This window comes from Microtus oregoni, unplaced genomic scaffold, assembly GCF_018167655.1.
Source record: "Microtus oregoni isolate MIOR12 unplaced genomic scaffold, Mior012 000004F_ref0000308, whole genome shotgun sequence".
Classification (NCBI taxonomy): Eukaryota; Metazoa; Chordata; class Mammalia; order Rodentia; family Cricetidae; genus Microtus; species Microtus oregoni.
In genome coordinates this window covers 44626858-44642724 of record NW_024543063.1, presented here as the reverse complement: position 1 = coordinate 44642724, position 15867 = coordinate 44626858, and the positions used below count along the sequence as shown (strand labels likewise).

General features: G+C 48.0%; 1 protein-coding gene across 1 annotated transcript in view; it reads right to left on the bottom strand.

Annotated features, from left to right (window-relative positions):
* The window catches only part of Vac14 (VAC14 component of PIKFYVE complex), a 116198-nt gene that overhangs the window by 64548 nt on the left and 35783 nt on the right, over positions 1–15867 (bottom strand). Inside the window, exons 10-12 of the mRNA XM_041650911.1 lie at positions 11873–11936; positions 5762–5906; positions 5442–5507 (exon numbers count right to left, since the gene is read on the bottom strand). Of these exons, the coding sequence (XP_041506845.1) occupies positions 5442–5507; positions 5762–5906; positions 11873–11936 (275 nt within the window). The remainder of the gene's footprint in view (positions 1–5441; positions 5508–5761; positions 5907–11872; positions 11937–15867) is intronic.

The following is a 15867-nucleotide window of genomic DNA, read 5'->3' as shown; positions in this document are numbered from 1 at the left end:
TAGCCTCAGCTGGTAGAAGGTGGGAGGAAGGCTTCTTGCCAAGCCAGATGACCTGAATTTGATCTTTGGAACTTACCGGTAGAAAGGAAATATTTATTTAATAAATAAAGCTTGCCTGAAGATCAGAGAGTAAAACAGCTGCCCTGGTCAGTCTTACAGACCAGGCAGTGGTGACACACACCTTTAATTCCAGTAGCCACTCTAGTTTGCCATAGCAACTGGGCAGTAGTGGTGCATGCCCTAGAGAGGAATATAAAACAGGAGGAGACAGCTCTCATACAGAGTCTCATTCTGAGATTCCTGGAGGCAGGATCGCCATTTTGGACTGAGGTAGGGGTAGAAGCCAGTGGCTGGTTGTTTTGCTTTTCTGATCTTCAGGTTGAACTCCAATATCTGTCTCTGGGTTTTTATTAGATGTGCTATAGGAAAGAACTGATTCCCACAAGTTATTCTCTGACTGCCACACAGACACAGACAGACAGACACATGAATAAGTATAAAATTGAAATGCAAAAAAACAAAGTAGCCTCTCCCTGATCTGTTTAGGGCATTAGGGTGGGCACCTGCCAGGAGAGGCCACATTAATAATAGCACTGTCTTAGCAAAGCCTGTGCTATTCTTTACGTTACAAATGAGCCCTGAAAGTGTCTTTGGCAGTTTGACTTGGCTAGTCAAGCCCTCTCCCTTGAGGGCCAAGAAGAATCTCTTCAGTTTTTCTGTTCTCTTTCTCCAGAGACCTGCACCATGAAGACAGGTTTAATTTCCCAACTTCTGCCAGATCAACCCCTTCCTCAAATGGGGTTCATGGCATAGCAGGCTCAACCCTGGAGCCCTGCCCTTTGGTGAGAGACCAAGAGGCCTAGAATTGGAGACTAGCAACACAGGCAGAGAGGTGCACCAGTGAGGACAGCCAGCAGCTCAAGGATGCCCAATTCTGCTTTGGTCAGGGCTCAGCCTAGGCAGGTGTCCTCACAGGTCTGGGTACTTCTGTCACATCCCATCAGGCTGAGGACATGAAAGGCAGTGACCTGTCCTAGATCAGGGACCATCACTGTATTTGCAGGGGACCCTCAGCACCTTTATAAAAAGCCCTTTCTCAGGTGCCTTAAGTTATCCCTGAGACCTCCCCCATGGGTGCACAGCAAAGGCCCAGGACTGCACCCCAGCTGTTGCCTCCTGACACATTTGCTAGAAGGTGGTTCTCATTCTTTCTGCTGCTTTTGCACCACTCCCATCAGGCTATAGCTCTTGTCAGCAACTTCTCTTGATAGTGACTTTGAAGTTAAGGGAGGAGAAAAGCAAGGAGTTTCTCCTGGGTTGGTAATCTCTTCTGATACCTGAGATGCTGAGGTATCAGAAGAGGCCCCACTGCTGAGAGAACAGGTCCATAGTAAGGTGGGACCCAGGAGGGCCTACTTACTGGTTTTAGAGGATTTGCTAAAGGGGAAGGGGGGCAGGCCATGGCTGCTGAGGTCCTGATGAGTCTCTGCCAATGATGTCCTTTCTCTTTCTCTCCCTGGACCTGAGGCAGCCAGCTGGAGGCTTCCTCAGCTAATATGAGGAGCGATGTTTCAGACACTGTGGAACATGCTGACGTCAGGGTTCTAAGAAGTGAGGCTGGCACTGGATGCCAGCTTTAACCCAGGGCTGCTGGGGAGGTTGAGGGAGGGGAGGAAGGACATCAAGGGGCATTCTTCACTTCCCTATTACCCACTGCCTAGTTTTCTATTGGAGCACAGGCTCCTTAGCCTGCTCTGTGCCCCATAGGCAGGAGGAAGACAGAGATGTGGGCATCCTGTGATTAGGTGTTGTCTGAAGAAACTGAGGAGAAGGGGCTGTGAGTAGACATGGGGCTCATTTTGCTGAGGTCTTCTACAGAAATGAGGAGCCTCTGTTTACCGTGGGGTTGTCTGCATCCTGGGGCCTGTGCTTAGCATCTGTTGCTCGCGAGTCCATTTAACCCTTCCAACACACCTAGAGGGAGGTGCCTTTGTCATTTCTCCTTTATGGGGACAGGCTAGCCAACAATTAGGTGGCAGAGCCAGGACTGGACTTCTGAACTGCCTGACCCTAAGACTTGTGTTCCTGATTACCAAGCTGCATTGTCACCTAAGAAGAGAACATTACCAGGAGGGGATGCCACTCTAGATCACAGACTAAAAATGAGTACAATTGCCATACAAATCCTGAGCTGTTACTGAAGGACAAGATGACTCACTGGGTATGAGCCTTGCTCCCAGGCAGGGAATTTTTTTTTTTTTTTAAAGCCAATTTCTCAATAGGGAAACCTAGGAATGATGAGAGGTGACTGGTGGGCAGGGTCTGTAAGTAGTCTCTGTGTTCTGTCTAAAAGGCAGGTATGGACTTTGTTAGCCTCATTTCATGGTCACAGGCAGGTTAAATTCCTGACGCAAGGCCACCACCCAGGATAGCCCAGAGGTAGAACTCTGCCCTGTGATTGGAAACCAACTGTTCAGGCTGTCCACATTCACTCAGAGGAGACATATGGTCCTTCCAGGTCTCTTCTGAGATTGAGTGCCACCCCTTTCCCATGAGAATTTTACATGTAGGCTGCGAGGTACCTACATGGGAGGCATGGGTCACCTGAAGCCTCGGGGCCAGCTTATCTGAAGGTGGAGAGGACCCTGTCTTCAGGTAGAGCTCTCTCAGGAAGCCAGCAGCTGTCACCTGGCACTTCCAGGGCACGGGAAGCACAGATCCTAACACCGAGGCCCACCAGGAAGTTGTGGGCATGTGCCCTGCATTCCATGTTGGGGAAATCAGGGTCACATTCCTCAGAAAAAAACAAGTTATTGGACCTGTAGCTAATGAGAGGATTTCTACTTCAGTGCCAAGAATATTAATTTGACACCTGCAAACTGTGTCTGACAAAAAGGATTCAGATAATGTCTACAAGGGCAGGCAGAAGGGAGGAAACAACCTCTTATACTTAATAAAGGAAGACTAGACAATGCACACCAGAGGGGTGTGGCCTACCAATCTGTCACTCTGGTAGAACTGAAGAACAATGGCAGTCAAGACACTCTATAGTGAGGCCACTGGCTAACAAAACTGAGAGACAGAGCATAGAGATGAGCTAAGTCTCTGAGCTCTGTCTTCCCCATGCCTGGCTCTTGCATCATCAACACCTGGGTACACTCTGTCTCTTGGGGTTAGTGCATCTAAACCAGAGTGAGGAATAGAATATAAATCACAGGGTTAATCACAGTATTATTGAGAGAAAAAAGCATTTGCAACAGAGATGACAAATAGATGTCCTAAATATACAAAGAGCTTCCTAAAATCAATAAGCAAAGAGAACAAAGGACTTAGGGCTGAAGTGGGAGGGGCCTTTTCAAAAACTAAAACATTTCATACTGAACTGAGAATCTGAACAGAACAAGGGGGAAAAGGGCAATGATCCTTCTAGAGAAATCAGGAGAAAACCCAAGTGCCAACCTCCCCAGGGGGAATCCATACTTGAGGGGACATGGGCACGGCAGTTAAATAGTTAAGGGGATGGAGCTTGGCCTCAAACAGATCTGGTTTTGAGTTTAGGTTCCAGCATCTCTTAGTTGTGGGCAAGTTAGAGCCTTAGTTTTTTTGTGTGTTGCAAAATGGAAATAACAGAGCTACTCACTTCCCCAGAACTGCTCTGAGGTTTTCTAACAGCTACAACCAGAGTCCAGCATAGTCTGTGAACCCCAGGCAGCCCCAGGGTGACCGGAGTAGAGCAGTGCCTGGAAAATCTCGAAAAACCTATCAGGAAACACTTCCTGTATCTCCTACAGAGGACCCAGGAGGAAGGGACTCCCACTGCCAAGTCCACAGTGTGTCCTCAAGGTTAAAAGACCAGGAAGGTCTATTCAGGAACAGCATCCTGCTGAAGACTGAGAGTAGGCACAACCTGACTCACCACTGATTAGCAAGGACCCCAGATCCCGTGAGAGAGGCAGGAAAGAGAGGCCATTCTCTCATAGCAGCCCCCACCCCCAACTGTCCCCAAGATCAGCTTTAATTCTCTCCTCATGAGGCCCACAAGATGTGCCCCCAAAGCCCTGACAGCATTTGGCACTTCAGCAAATCGAGTTTCCACAGCCGCAACCTGAACAGAGCAGTTTAATGGATTGTATCTCCTGTGCTCCCACTAAACACATCACACACAAAAGCCAATTCCAAGCAAAGGCGGCTGGATGGGATTAAACAACTCAATTTAAAGGACTGAAAACTCAGCTGCTTCCGGTGAAGTCCCATGGAAAGAGTCAATCAGCAGACTTCTCCCCTTCTTTCTGCTCTCAACTCCTTGATGAGTCACTCCTAGCTCACAGGCAGAACTGGGCCACACATCCACCTGGGTCTCAGACTGCAAGGGGCAGCAGGGTGGGAAGAGAAGAGGGTGTATGTGGGCAGGAGGGGCCAAAGGTGTGCAGAGACCATCTGTTTGGGATTTTTCTGGAAATGTAGAGAGCATGAGAGGACCAGGAGGGTGATACCTGCCTGCTGGCTTTTCTCATCAACCCAGGTTCAAGAAAGCAAATCCAGGTTGCAGGACAGTAGCTAGGGCCCTAAGTGAGCCTCATAACAAACAGCCCAGGGAAGACCAAGCTGCATCATTCCAAAGAAGTCGAGCAACGTCTCCTTCTCCCAACACCAGTCCTGTCCTCCCCCATGACCCTATTGTACAAGTCATAAGCCTACTGTTATGTGGGGACAAGGCTCTACCATCCCTCAGTGATGAGAGCCCAGAAAAGGGCGACGGCCACATCACAGCTTAGACCAGCAGCATCCAAAACACAGCCAGAAGGACCGATCTGGAAGATGGAGTACTGTGTCCTTGGAAACAGGCACACCTGCCCCTTGGCTAAGAGGCAGGGGAGCCCTAAAAAGAAACTCCTGCCCAAACTCTGGAGCCAATGATGCCAAGAATGAAGGTAGAGTAATGGTGAGTTGGAGTGCCCTGCTCCCACAAAGGCCACCCTCTCCTTTTCACACTAGAAGTTCATGATGGCCCCAGGAAGCAAGGCTTTGGGACCAACTTTAAGTGGGTGGCCCAACTGGTGTGCAGTTGAAACAATACAACCACACAGCCCTTTACATACATCTATTTCATTCCAAACACAGGCACTACTGCTATCCTCATCAGACAGAGGAGTCTGGGCAGCAAGGCAGGGCCATACCTTGTTCTCAGGCAGGTGACCCCACAGCCACATTCACAACTATCTTCCAGGGCAAACAAACTCAGGTAAAGTTATAAACTCATGTCCTGGCCCACGTGTTCCAGAACAGCCTACAGAAGAAATTGCCTTTCTTGAAAGGCTAACACATATGGTTTTAAGAGCACAGCAACCAGACGAGCACATCTAATCTGAAGACCCCCACAGCTCACTAAAAGGAAGGCAGGGTAACGTGTTCCATAAAGAAGGCTGGCCTTGGGGACCTACCTCATCGGATTCATCAGATAACGTCTGAAGTAGGATAGGGAACAGGCTGTCTGTGTGCCGGAACATCTGGAGAGCAGAGAAGGGGGTACTTATGAGTGCCCTGCTCCAGAGTCTGCTCAATGCAGACTACATGCTACAGGTCTGTTATGCCCCCTGTCCCCTCCCTAGCCCGCAGCACCTCATAGCACCTGCCACTCTTCTGCTTGTCAGGCTTTCTCTAAATGGCCACGTCCCCAACACTGCGTGTGGGCAGGCCCTGAAAAGCCAAGGAAGACCTTTAGATGACCACTGGCCTTCTGAGGAGCTGGGTTCAAGCTCACCTTGCGGGGAGTTTTGATGTAAAGATGGTAGAGCCACTTCAGAACGGCAATCCTGGTCATCATCCCAATGGCTGTGTCACTGAGGTGGCAGTTCAGGACTTGTACAATCCCGTCCAGGTGCAGGGTCACTGGAGCCCTGTCAGTGCTGCGGGCAAGACCAAAAAGAAGCCTGGAGTCATTCTCTCCCCATGAGCTGCAGCACCCCTGGTCTGTACACTCAAAAGCATATTTCAACTCCACTGTCCTGGGCACTGGCAGGAAGCTAAGCAGATGGCCCTCGTCTGGCTAAGTCCAGTGGCTCCAAGGTGGGTTTGCTTCTGTTTATTTCCTTCTGCCCTTTATGAAGGAGCATAGTGTGGGTGAAGCTATGCTGTCCACATGGGGAGAAGGCCATTCTGTTGGACTCCTAGTCACTTCACCTTCCTCTCCCCGGCACCACAGACTCAACAGAGCTGGCCGAACCTCTGATTTGAACATCCTGTATGTTTAGCATCCTCAGTGCACCATGCCAGTCCTCTGCTGATGAAACCAAACTAACATATCTAATGGCAAGTGAGAATGAGGACTGCTCTGCCATCCTGCCACCCTTGTACCCGGCACAGAGCATCCTAGAGAGAAGCAAAAGGGCTGCCTTTGAAGTAGAACTGCTCTTTGGGACTGCGGATGAGGTGGGGACCTGCCTGAGAGACTATAAGATTGTATAGACAGTGCTGTAGTTCAAGTCAGGCTTGGAGGTCCCACACACTGACGCTCTCTGGTCTCCACTGACAGAAAGGGCACAGAAAGCAACCTGGGGAAGGCCAAGTGATGCTCAGAGACTGAGAAGCTCTACTCAAACTGACTGTCCTGGAACTTATCAGAGATCCATCTGCTTCTGCCTCCTGAGTGCTAGGATTAAAGTCCAGCAGATCCAGTAAGGCTGGATTTTAAGGAGGGACAGTAGGGGCAGGAAACTTTAGAAGTTGGGGGGCTTCTCTTCTATCATCATATCTATCATCATACTGCATTCCCCCAAAGTGATGACAGTGCAGGCTGCATTGTCCACTGTCCACCTATACAAATGGTCTTTCTTCACCTTTCCAGGCTACTCAATTATTCATCTGCACCAAGAACTTGATGGCTGTGCATTCCTCACAAGCCTGCAGATTCTGAAGCTCATGTGTTGTGACTAAGGGGTGTGTCTCAGTAACAGCTGGGCAGAATCGCTGTTTAATGCACTTTTGTGGTCCCCTGGTGCCTGTTTCAGGGCTAACAGTGGGCATTCCATTCCCAGGGACGAGATGTGACACAGTGACAGAACTCAGAAGAGAGCCTCGGCACAGAGAAAGGCAGTCACTGTGCTTTTCCAGGAACCACATGGCTAGGTGTTTCTGATGGCTTTTGAGCATTTCAAACTGTCAAGGCTTTGGCAGCAAAGATAGGCAGAACCAAGGTGGCAGAAATGGTGGCCAGTCAAGCCCTTTATCACTCTGTTCTGCTCTCTGTCCAACATAAACACAGTTGCACCACAGATGGGCTTCTATAGTCTCTAGTTTCTAAGTCAAAATTAGCTTTCATGTTTTAACTAAGCCAACACAATAGTATATCAACATACAACCAATAAGCTGAACATAAAGATCACCAACGAGATGCTCTACATCCTCCTGGGGTCCTAGCCTTTGAAATCTAGCATGCATTTTCCATCAGCAGCACATCCCAGGTCAGGGGGCTCGGCAGCCAGCACAGAAATCCACGCTGGCTCTTATGATTTCTTCATACTCCATCTTTCTCTGAAGATGGCCAGAGCTTCCTGTTTCATAGCCAGGTCTTGGTTTTCTGAATCCTGGGCTGGCCTCTTGTAGAGTCCTTTCTGGAGTGAAGCCCGAGGTTTGGCTCTCTGGGCTACAGTTGCTGTGGCTAGAATATCTGTCTCAGTGATGAAGTAGATGCCTGCTACAGTTTGAGGCCTCAACAGCACAGGTGGATATTCAAGAATAGCTGCCTTTTTCAGCCATACTTTGATAGTGCTCTTCTCTAGGGTCTGCAGTAGGTCCTTTTTCCAGCAGGAGCAACAGGGTGTTCAGGATCCGTGTCTGACGACTACTGCGACATCTCAGCTGAACTAGCCCCCGGCAGTGCCTTCAGATGGTGCTGTGTCAAGCCCACACAACAAAGGGAGCAAACTGGCAGCATTGTGCATGCTGATACTCTTTAATGCTGTCCCCCCCCCCCTCCAAGCAAGGTCTAATCCTCAATCAACAACCATGAGGTCATGGACGGGACCTCAAGGTTCATGTACCCAATCTGGTCCAGAGGCAGTGTCAGATCCATCAAAGCCAAGAGGCCAAGGGCTGAGAACTCATTCCCTTAGCCATCCTTTGGGGGTCCTCTCCCCTTGACTAGCTCAAGGGGAAGGTCACGGGGAGCAGCGGCACACTTATCTTAGTGCCTGGCAAAGGAAGGTCAGGATCCCATCTGTCCTTGAGCAGGCAGCTCTCAGCTGCTCTCCTGGGTGGTGCTGGTTGCTGAGTCTCCCCTTGCTTGTAGGGAGCAGGGGTTGTGGGGCACTCCTGGGGGCAGGAGTGCTCACACAAAGTGATTAGCTTCCCCGACTAGGCCAAGGACAAGCCTGAGACGTAGTGTCCTCTGCTCTGGCCATCAGGAACAGAACTGTGCTCACAGGAGGTTTAAAATACATTTCCATACCGGTTCCAAAATGTCTAGACGAGTCACTCCTGAGAGCTTCTGAGTTATTTCAAGGTGTCTTCGGCAAGCATTTTTTTGGTACAGCATCTCCTAATGAGTCTTACACGTACATGCATTACAAGGTTCGTGTGCACGGCACTGCTGCAGCTTAAAGCACAAACTTGCCCTACCACGCTTCTGATGTCATCAATACACAACCACCTAGTCAGCGGTTCTCTCTGGGGAGGGGGTTAGCTGTATTTCTGTAGTGTTTAACTTTCTATTCTATTTATATTATAGGTGCGATCAAATTGTAGGAAAGGCAACTCTAAAGAGAGCTTATGAATTCAACATTGTCTTTTTACATATTCTTTTCAATCAGCAGTCCTTCAAAGTTGGGCAGCACTGACTTCTAGGCTTTTCTGCTGGTTATGGTACCGGGCAGCCAACCACACTAGGAGAACAGTCCTGAATGGTCACTGATGACAGCATTGCCCTTGGCAAGGCCCTAGCTGCCAGGTGGAAGTCTGCACACCTGTCCAAAAACCTGCCATAGGCATCAGAGAGGCCAATGTGCAATCATTCTATAGCTACCAGCAATTCATCAAGCAAATGCTGGTGCTGGGGAGCCAGACAGATGAGCTTGGATTTGCACCTCCTCACTAATTTGCTGGGTGGCTTCCAGCAAGACTTAACCTCTGTCCTGCCTCCTTATTTTGATGATAGGGATAAGGAGGGTCTTGTGATAACCAGTGAGGCTAAGTGTGACCAAGTACTTGCTGTCTGCCAGGCACTGTTCCAGGCTTTTCACATACTTTAACTCATTTATATCCCATTCCCCTCTGGGGTCAATGCTGTCACACACCCCCTCCCAGTTTATACCCACGGGAGGCAGGAAGTGAACGGGGCCCCTTTCTCTTCAGAGGAAGGGATGAACCTGGTATGCAGAAAGATAGCAGTGGAGAAATCTTCCCTCTGCTGTTGTCTTGCTTTCTACCATGCTTCCTCCATTCTGTTGCGTTTCCTTTCCATCTCTCCTCAAGGAGGCCCATTTTCAACTTCCCACAAACCTCCTGCACTGTGGAGGTTAGAGGAGTTCAGACCCCTTGACTGGTGTTCCTTGACTGTCTGCCTACTCACCTGTTTGCTGAGTCTCTTGGTGGCTAAGCCTGGGCCCCACACAGGGAGAGGAAGGCATCTGTGGTCTCTCAACGCTTTGGACTCCCTGTATCCAGTCTGATCCCTGACCAGCTAATGGACTCAGAATTTAATGCAGATGTCTGTTTTCCTAGGAGAAGGGTCCACAGCTTCATTAGGCTCTCTAAGGACTGGTGATCACTTAGAGGCTAAGGACTAGATAGTCTTCCTTCTAGCCACGATTCTTAGCTGGCCACTTGTGCAGGGCTCTGGGTAGGCAACACATCTACAAGATGGGAGGGCAGGTTGCTTAGTGTCAGCCTGTGCAAGCTCAGTGGCCTTGGAGGGAGCAGGCCAGAGGCTCTGAGAATCTAGCCTGTTCTCACAACTCCTATGGCTGAATCCTTCTTTGCACAGACTGCAGGCCGTGATGCCCTCACAAGATGATCCTCCTACCCCAGTTTAGTTTGCAATAATTTTCTGTTTTGTTTTCAAAAGGTTGGATTCTGGGTGACTGGTATAAACTAAACCTGGTTCCAGATAGCTGGTTTGTGACCTGAACACAGGAACTGAAGTCTCTGTAGGCCCACCCAGCAGAGCAGAAGTTTTTTAAAAGACAAGCAAGGTGGTAGAAGGTCATGCTACCTTGTAGTCCATCAGTCACACACTGTCTCTGCGTCCTCCTTCATCCTATTGTCACTCCCTGAAGCATGACAGTCTCTGAAGCCCAGATTACAGTGTCAAGCGCAGAGTCTTTCTGGCTACAAGTGGCAGCACATAAATCTCCTCCCTGACCCCGCCACTCCTACATATGCTGCTGGCTTCCAAAGCCTCCATGTCCAGTGCTGAAACCTCCAGAATCCACATATCCCCTGCACCTCTGTCCAGACCTCCAACCCTGAGTTCCAAAACCTAGTGTCTATGCTGACCTACTTCCCACTGGGGATGCCTAGCAGCCTCTGGGGCTACGTCTAGAGTGCCTGTCATGCCTGTTCTTCCTTCTAGCCCAGCTTAGGGATGTACCAGAACATCCTGGGTTTAGTTTTAGCTAAACATCTAGACATTTCCCTTCCTGTTCCTCTCATTTGTTCCACCCTGCCCATCAGGAAAACTGCCAAGCCTACTTTTCAAACACATTTCCCATCCTGCCAGCTCCTCAGTCTCAGTCCTTTCTCCCCAGCCACCCTGACCCTCTCCTAAGTCCATTTTGTATGGAGCCACCCTTTTCCCCACCTTTCTTCATCCCTAAAATAGATATGATGCTGCCAACCCTCAGACTAGACACCAGCAAGCTCTCAATGGTCTGACATAAGGTGAGCACACAGCCTGGCTGCAGGAGCACGTTCATTAGCCACAGTGGCTTGACCCTTAATCCTCTGTGCAACCAGTCTCCTCTATAGCACTGCTGTCTCCTGGAAACCTGCTGGCTACTTTGTTGTCTCCCATTAAAGTGTGTCAAAGTGAGAGTTACATTTATGATCTGCCTCTTTACCTCAGAACCTACAGGGAGAAGCCCAGGCAGGTACTCTAGAAATGTATGACAAGCAAGAGAAAGTCAGTAGGTGACAGGCATTTACTCTCCTGTTGCTCATTGTGGGAGGCAGCACTGGGGTGCACAGTTACTTAATTTAGTACCTGTGAGCTTAGAAATGATCGTTGAGTCTTTAGGGATAGCAACACATTAAACATGATATAGAAGGGAGATCCCAAGGGCTGAGAAGAGCCTCCTGGAGTGGAGTGGGCATGTTCTCCTTAGGCCCAGGTTCAATGTTAAGTTTAGGGAAAATTCACTACATGGGAATTGCCACCCACACAGCTTTAGTAGGTAAGCCAGGAGACTCAGCCCAGGACAGGTCGCTCACTAGGAGATTCCATCACCCTACAGAAGCAGGCTGGAAAGGCAGAGGATGACTTTGCTTCCTGGCCTGCACTGCCCCCCTGTGGAAGCCCATGCTATAGCAGCCTTCCTGGGAGAGAAGGTCGAAGAAAGTTCTTATGTCTGCACCTAGATCTACCATGGTCATGATTCTGATTGCTGAGCCCTTCCTGCCTCCCACGCCTCTCCTCCTTGGATAAGAAAAAGGCTCTGGGTGAAGACATCTGCAGCCTCATGGCCACTACCACATGACTTGGCTCCCAATCTTTCTCAAGGGCTATCTGTCCAGAAGAACTGCGAAGAGAGGTTTCCATGGATACCTCTTTTATATACCAGGTACTCCCCAAACGGTGGCCTCACAGTTTTCCTTGGGTCTTTGCTGCAGTCTCTTGCATCCAGAAAGATCTAGACCATTGGCTTCATGAAGCACTTACCTGGCTGAGGTGAAGACGCCAATGCCACTTCCAAAGCTGGAGTCACAGGAACCACCTGGACCTCCTGGGGAGGAAGAGGAACAAGGTGACACAGAAGCCTGCTTGCTCATTTGTAGAAACAACACCCTGGTCCCAGCACCCATACTTCTATTTTAGGCTCCTGAAAAGGAAACCAAGGACCCAGTGCTTCTACAGTTAGTGCTTAGGGAATAACAGCTAGGTATGAGCATGTCTACCCGTGGAGCTCTCACAACTGTGGACACTCATACCCAATATAACGGGACATTTCAGAAGGGCCTATAGGCCCAAGGGCAGTGGCTGTGCATGAATTGGGTTATTTAACACTTTAGCCAGCAGGGAATGCAGGCAACGTTCACAATGAGACATGATTTCATAACCACCAGGAAGGATAATGTAAAAAGGAAGAAAATTGTTAGTAAGGGTGGGGAGGAGCACAAACTCTTGCGCATTGCTGGGAAATGTGAAACGGTGTTGTCCCTGTGAACAAGGCTGACAGTTCCTCAGAAGTCCCATAGTTATAGGCAGCCCAGCAATCCTGCTCCAAGAGCGCCACCCAAGAGCAATGGAAAGCTGTATCCCACAGAAGCTGCAGTTTATGGCAATGCAGTTATCTATCATAGTAAAAAGGTGGAAACCGCCCCAATGCCTATGTGTGGATAAACAAAATGAAGCATTACTCAGCAATCAGAGAAGAACAGGTCACAGAATGGATGAACAGCAAAGACATGCTGAGTCAAAGAAATCAAATTCCAAAAGACTACATACTCAGATTCTATTTTAGGAAATGCCCAGAACAGACAAGTGTGGAGACAGAAAGTAGATTAGAAGTTGCCTAGGGTTGGAGCATTTGGGGGAGTGCAGTGTGATGAGTAAGGGCTTCTTTTAAGGTCATTGAAAATGTTGTAAATTTGGTTGTGATGATTATACAACTTGGTGAATATACAAAACATCAATAAAAGGGTTAAAAATGATTTTGGGAAAGAATTGTGACCTTGCACTCTGCACATGTCCCTCAGCATGTGGCCAACTCAAAACTTTACTATACTTAGCTTTCTGCACTGGCCCTAAGCAGAACAGGACTGAGATAATTCTGACCTTTTTCTTTTGGCACCTAATTAAGTTTCCTGAAGAGCCAAGACACTGTGCATCTGGAAGACTGCCAGTAGAATTCTCTTCTGACCCCAGCTTTGGCCAGAAACTGGTCACAGCTGAGAGCATCAAAGAAAGGAGGAGGGGAGTCGGCAGTGTGAGGTGCTCAGATATAAGGTCAATATCACCAGTCAGTACTGAGCCAATGCAGCTCCAACAGGATGCACTGCAGACAAAGGACTTCTGTAGCATCCTTCCAAAGCTCCTTCAGACACAGGGAAGAAACTGTAAGACAGACTCATGTGGAGAAGTGGTCTGCAAAGTGACTGGCCAGCCCTTCACACGTGTCACAGATTGGAGGTCATTCAGAGGACAGCAATAAGGTGTAGCATGGAGTTTTAGAATCAAAGGAACAGGAGGGGAAATTGGGGACAGTCCGATTAGGAGTACAGTGGAGTCAGCAGTGTCCTACCGAAGTTCTAGACAGCTCAGAGAATGATACAAAAGGAGCTCTTTATTCTTCTGCATTTTTCTCTACACCCAATTATTCTTTAAAGGTGATTTTTTTAAACTTAGGATAATCTATAGACTGTACACAGTACCAGTACTGCGGAGATGAGAAACTGAGGACAAAAGACATTCCATGACATGTTATCAATCAAACAGTATCAGAAGCCTGGAATTTTTCCAGAAAGCCCTATACACACATTGAGAGGGAGGAAAGGAGGGAGGGAGGGAGAGGGAGAGCGAGCGAGCGCTGTCTTAGTTTCTGCCTGGGATCTTTGTCATAGTCATCTGTCCCCTGTATTGTCTCTAAATCGTCAGTGCTTCTCAATCAGACCTGAGTTAAAAATTTATGGACATGGATACATGAAGAAAATTTCTCAACCAGACCAACAGACAAATATCATAAAGAAAAAAACCTGATAGGCTAATTGAAATTGAAAACTGAAGCCCCCCTGCTTTATCAGAGGCCTCTACAACAAAAATCCCAAGTAAGCCCCCACGTGTAGATAGCTAACACTCCCAACCAACTCTCCCTTGTCACCATAATCCTGGACTATAACTCTGGAGGAAGCCCCCATTCCACGAGTGTCCACACCAACACCCAGAACCCCAGGTAAGACCCCAGCCTGCATACTGTCAATACTCCTTCAGTGCCTGGCCAACCTACCCCAAACTCCCCTCCTCCCCTTGTTACTATATCCCGGCTCCCAACTCTGGTGGAAGACACCTGTTCCATCAGAGGCCAGAACCTGTTCCATTAGAGACCCAGAACCCTGGGTAGGCTGGTTGCCCATGGACTGAACCCACTTTCTCAGTGCTTGCCCAGCCCCCACCAGACCTCCCCCTCACCCTGCTGGACCAGAGGACATGCAGGCACCAGAACCACAGGTAGTCCACAGCCCCAGCACTGCACCTAATTACACCTATACTAATCACCCCACTCCTGCCCATCACCATATCTCAGCTCCCAACTCCTCTAGTGGGCCATGGCTGGACCAGAGGCCTCACTTGCTGCCAAAACTCCAGCCCCAACTTGGGTAGAGACCTTCTAATCATTCACAGGCTACTCCAACCAGAAGACCAGAGAGGAAATAAAAAACCAAGGAAAAAAACATCCATCCAACAAAGATAAACCAAGAAGTCTGTATGTACCAAGACCTATAATTACCCCAAACCCAGATGCCTGGGTGCCAGTGAAAGAACACAATCAACAACAGCCCAGGCAACATGTCTCCACAGAACCCAATTCTCCTGCTATAGAAAGCAGGAATAGTCCAACATAGCTGAAGCCCAAGATAACAACCTTAAAACCAAATTTATGAAGATTATAGAGGTCCTTAAAGAGGAACTGAAAAAAAAATTCCTTAAAGAAATCCAGGAAAAACCAACCAACCAACCAACCAACCAAACAAACAAACAAAAAAACAGAAGAAATGAATAAATTCCTTAAAGAAAGCTAAGAAAATCTCAGAATAGCTTTAACCAAACAAGTGGAAGACTTGTATGACAAGAACTTTAAATCTTTGAAGAAAGAAATTGAAGAAGACACCAGAAAGTAGAAAGATCTCCTATGCTCTTGGGTAGGTAGAATTAACATAGTGAAAATGGCAATCTTACTAAAAGCAATCTACAGATTCAATGCAATGCCCATCAAAATTCCAACAATATTCTTCACAGATCTCGAAAGAACAGTATTCAACTTCATATGGAAAAGCAAAAAACCCAGAATAGCCAAAACAATCCTGCACAATAAAAGAACTTCTGGGGCTGGAGAGATGGCTCAGAGGTTAAGAGCATTGCCTGCTCTTCCAAAGGTCCTGAGTTCAATTCCCAGCAACCACATGGTGGCTCACAACCATCTGTAATGGGGTTTGGTGGCCTCTTCTGGCCTGCAGGCATACAGACAGAATATTGTATACATAATAAATATTTAAAAAAAAAAAAAAGAAACTTAAAAAAAAAAAAAAAGAACTTCTGGAGGCATTACAATCCCTGACTTCAAACTCTAATACAGAGCTATAGTACTGAAAACAGCCTGGTATTGGCATAAGAACAGTCAGGAGGACCAATGGAACTGAATCAAAGACCCAGATATTAATCCACACACCTTCGAACCACGTAATTTTTGACAAAGAAGCAAAAAATATCAAATGGAAAAAAAAGAAAGCATATTTAACAAGTGGTGCTGGCATATCTGGATATTAACATGTAGAAGAATGAAAATAGACCCATATGTATCACCATGCACAAAACTCAAGTCTAAATGGATCAAAGACTTCAACATAAAGCCAGCCGCACTGAGCCTTATAGAAGAGAAAGTGGGAAGTATACATGAACGCATTGGCACAGGAGACCACATCCTAAATATAACCCTAGCA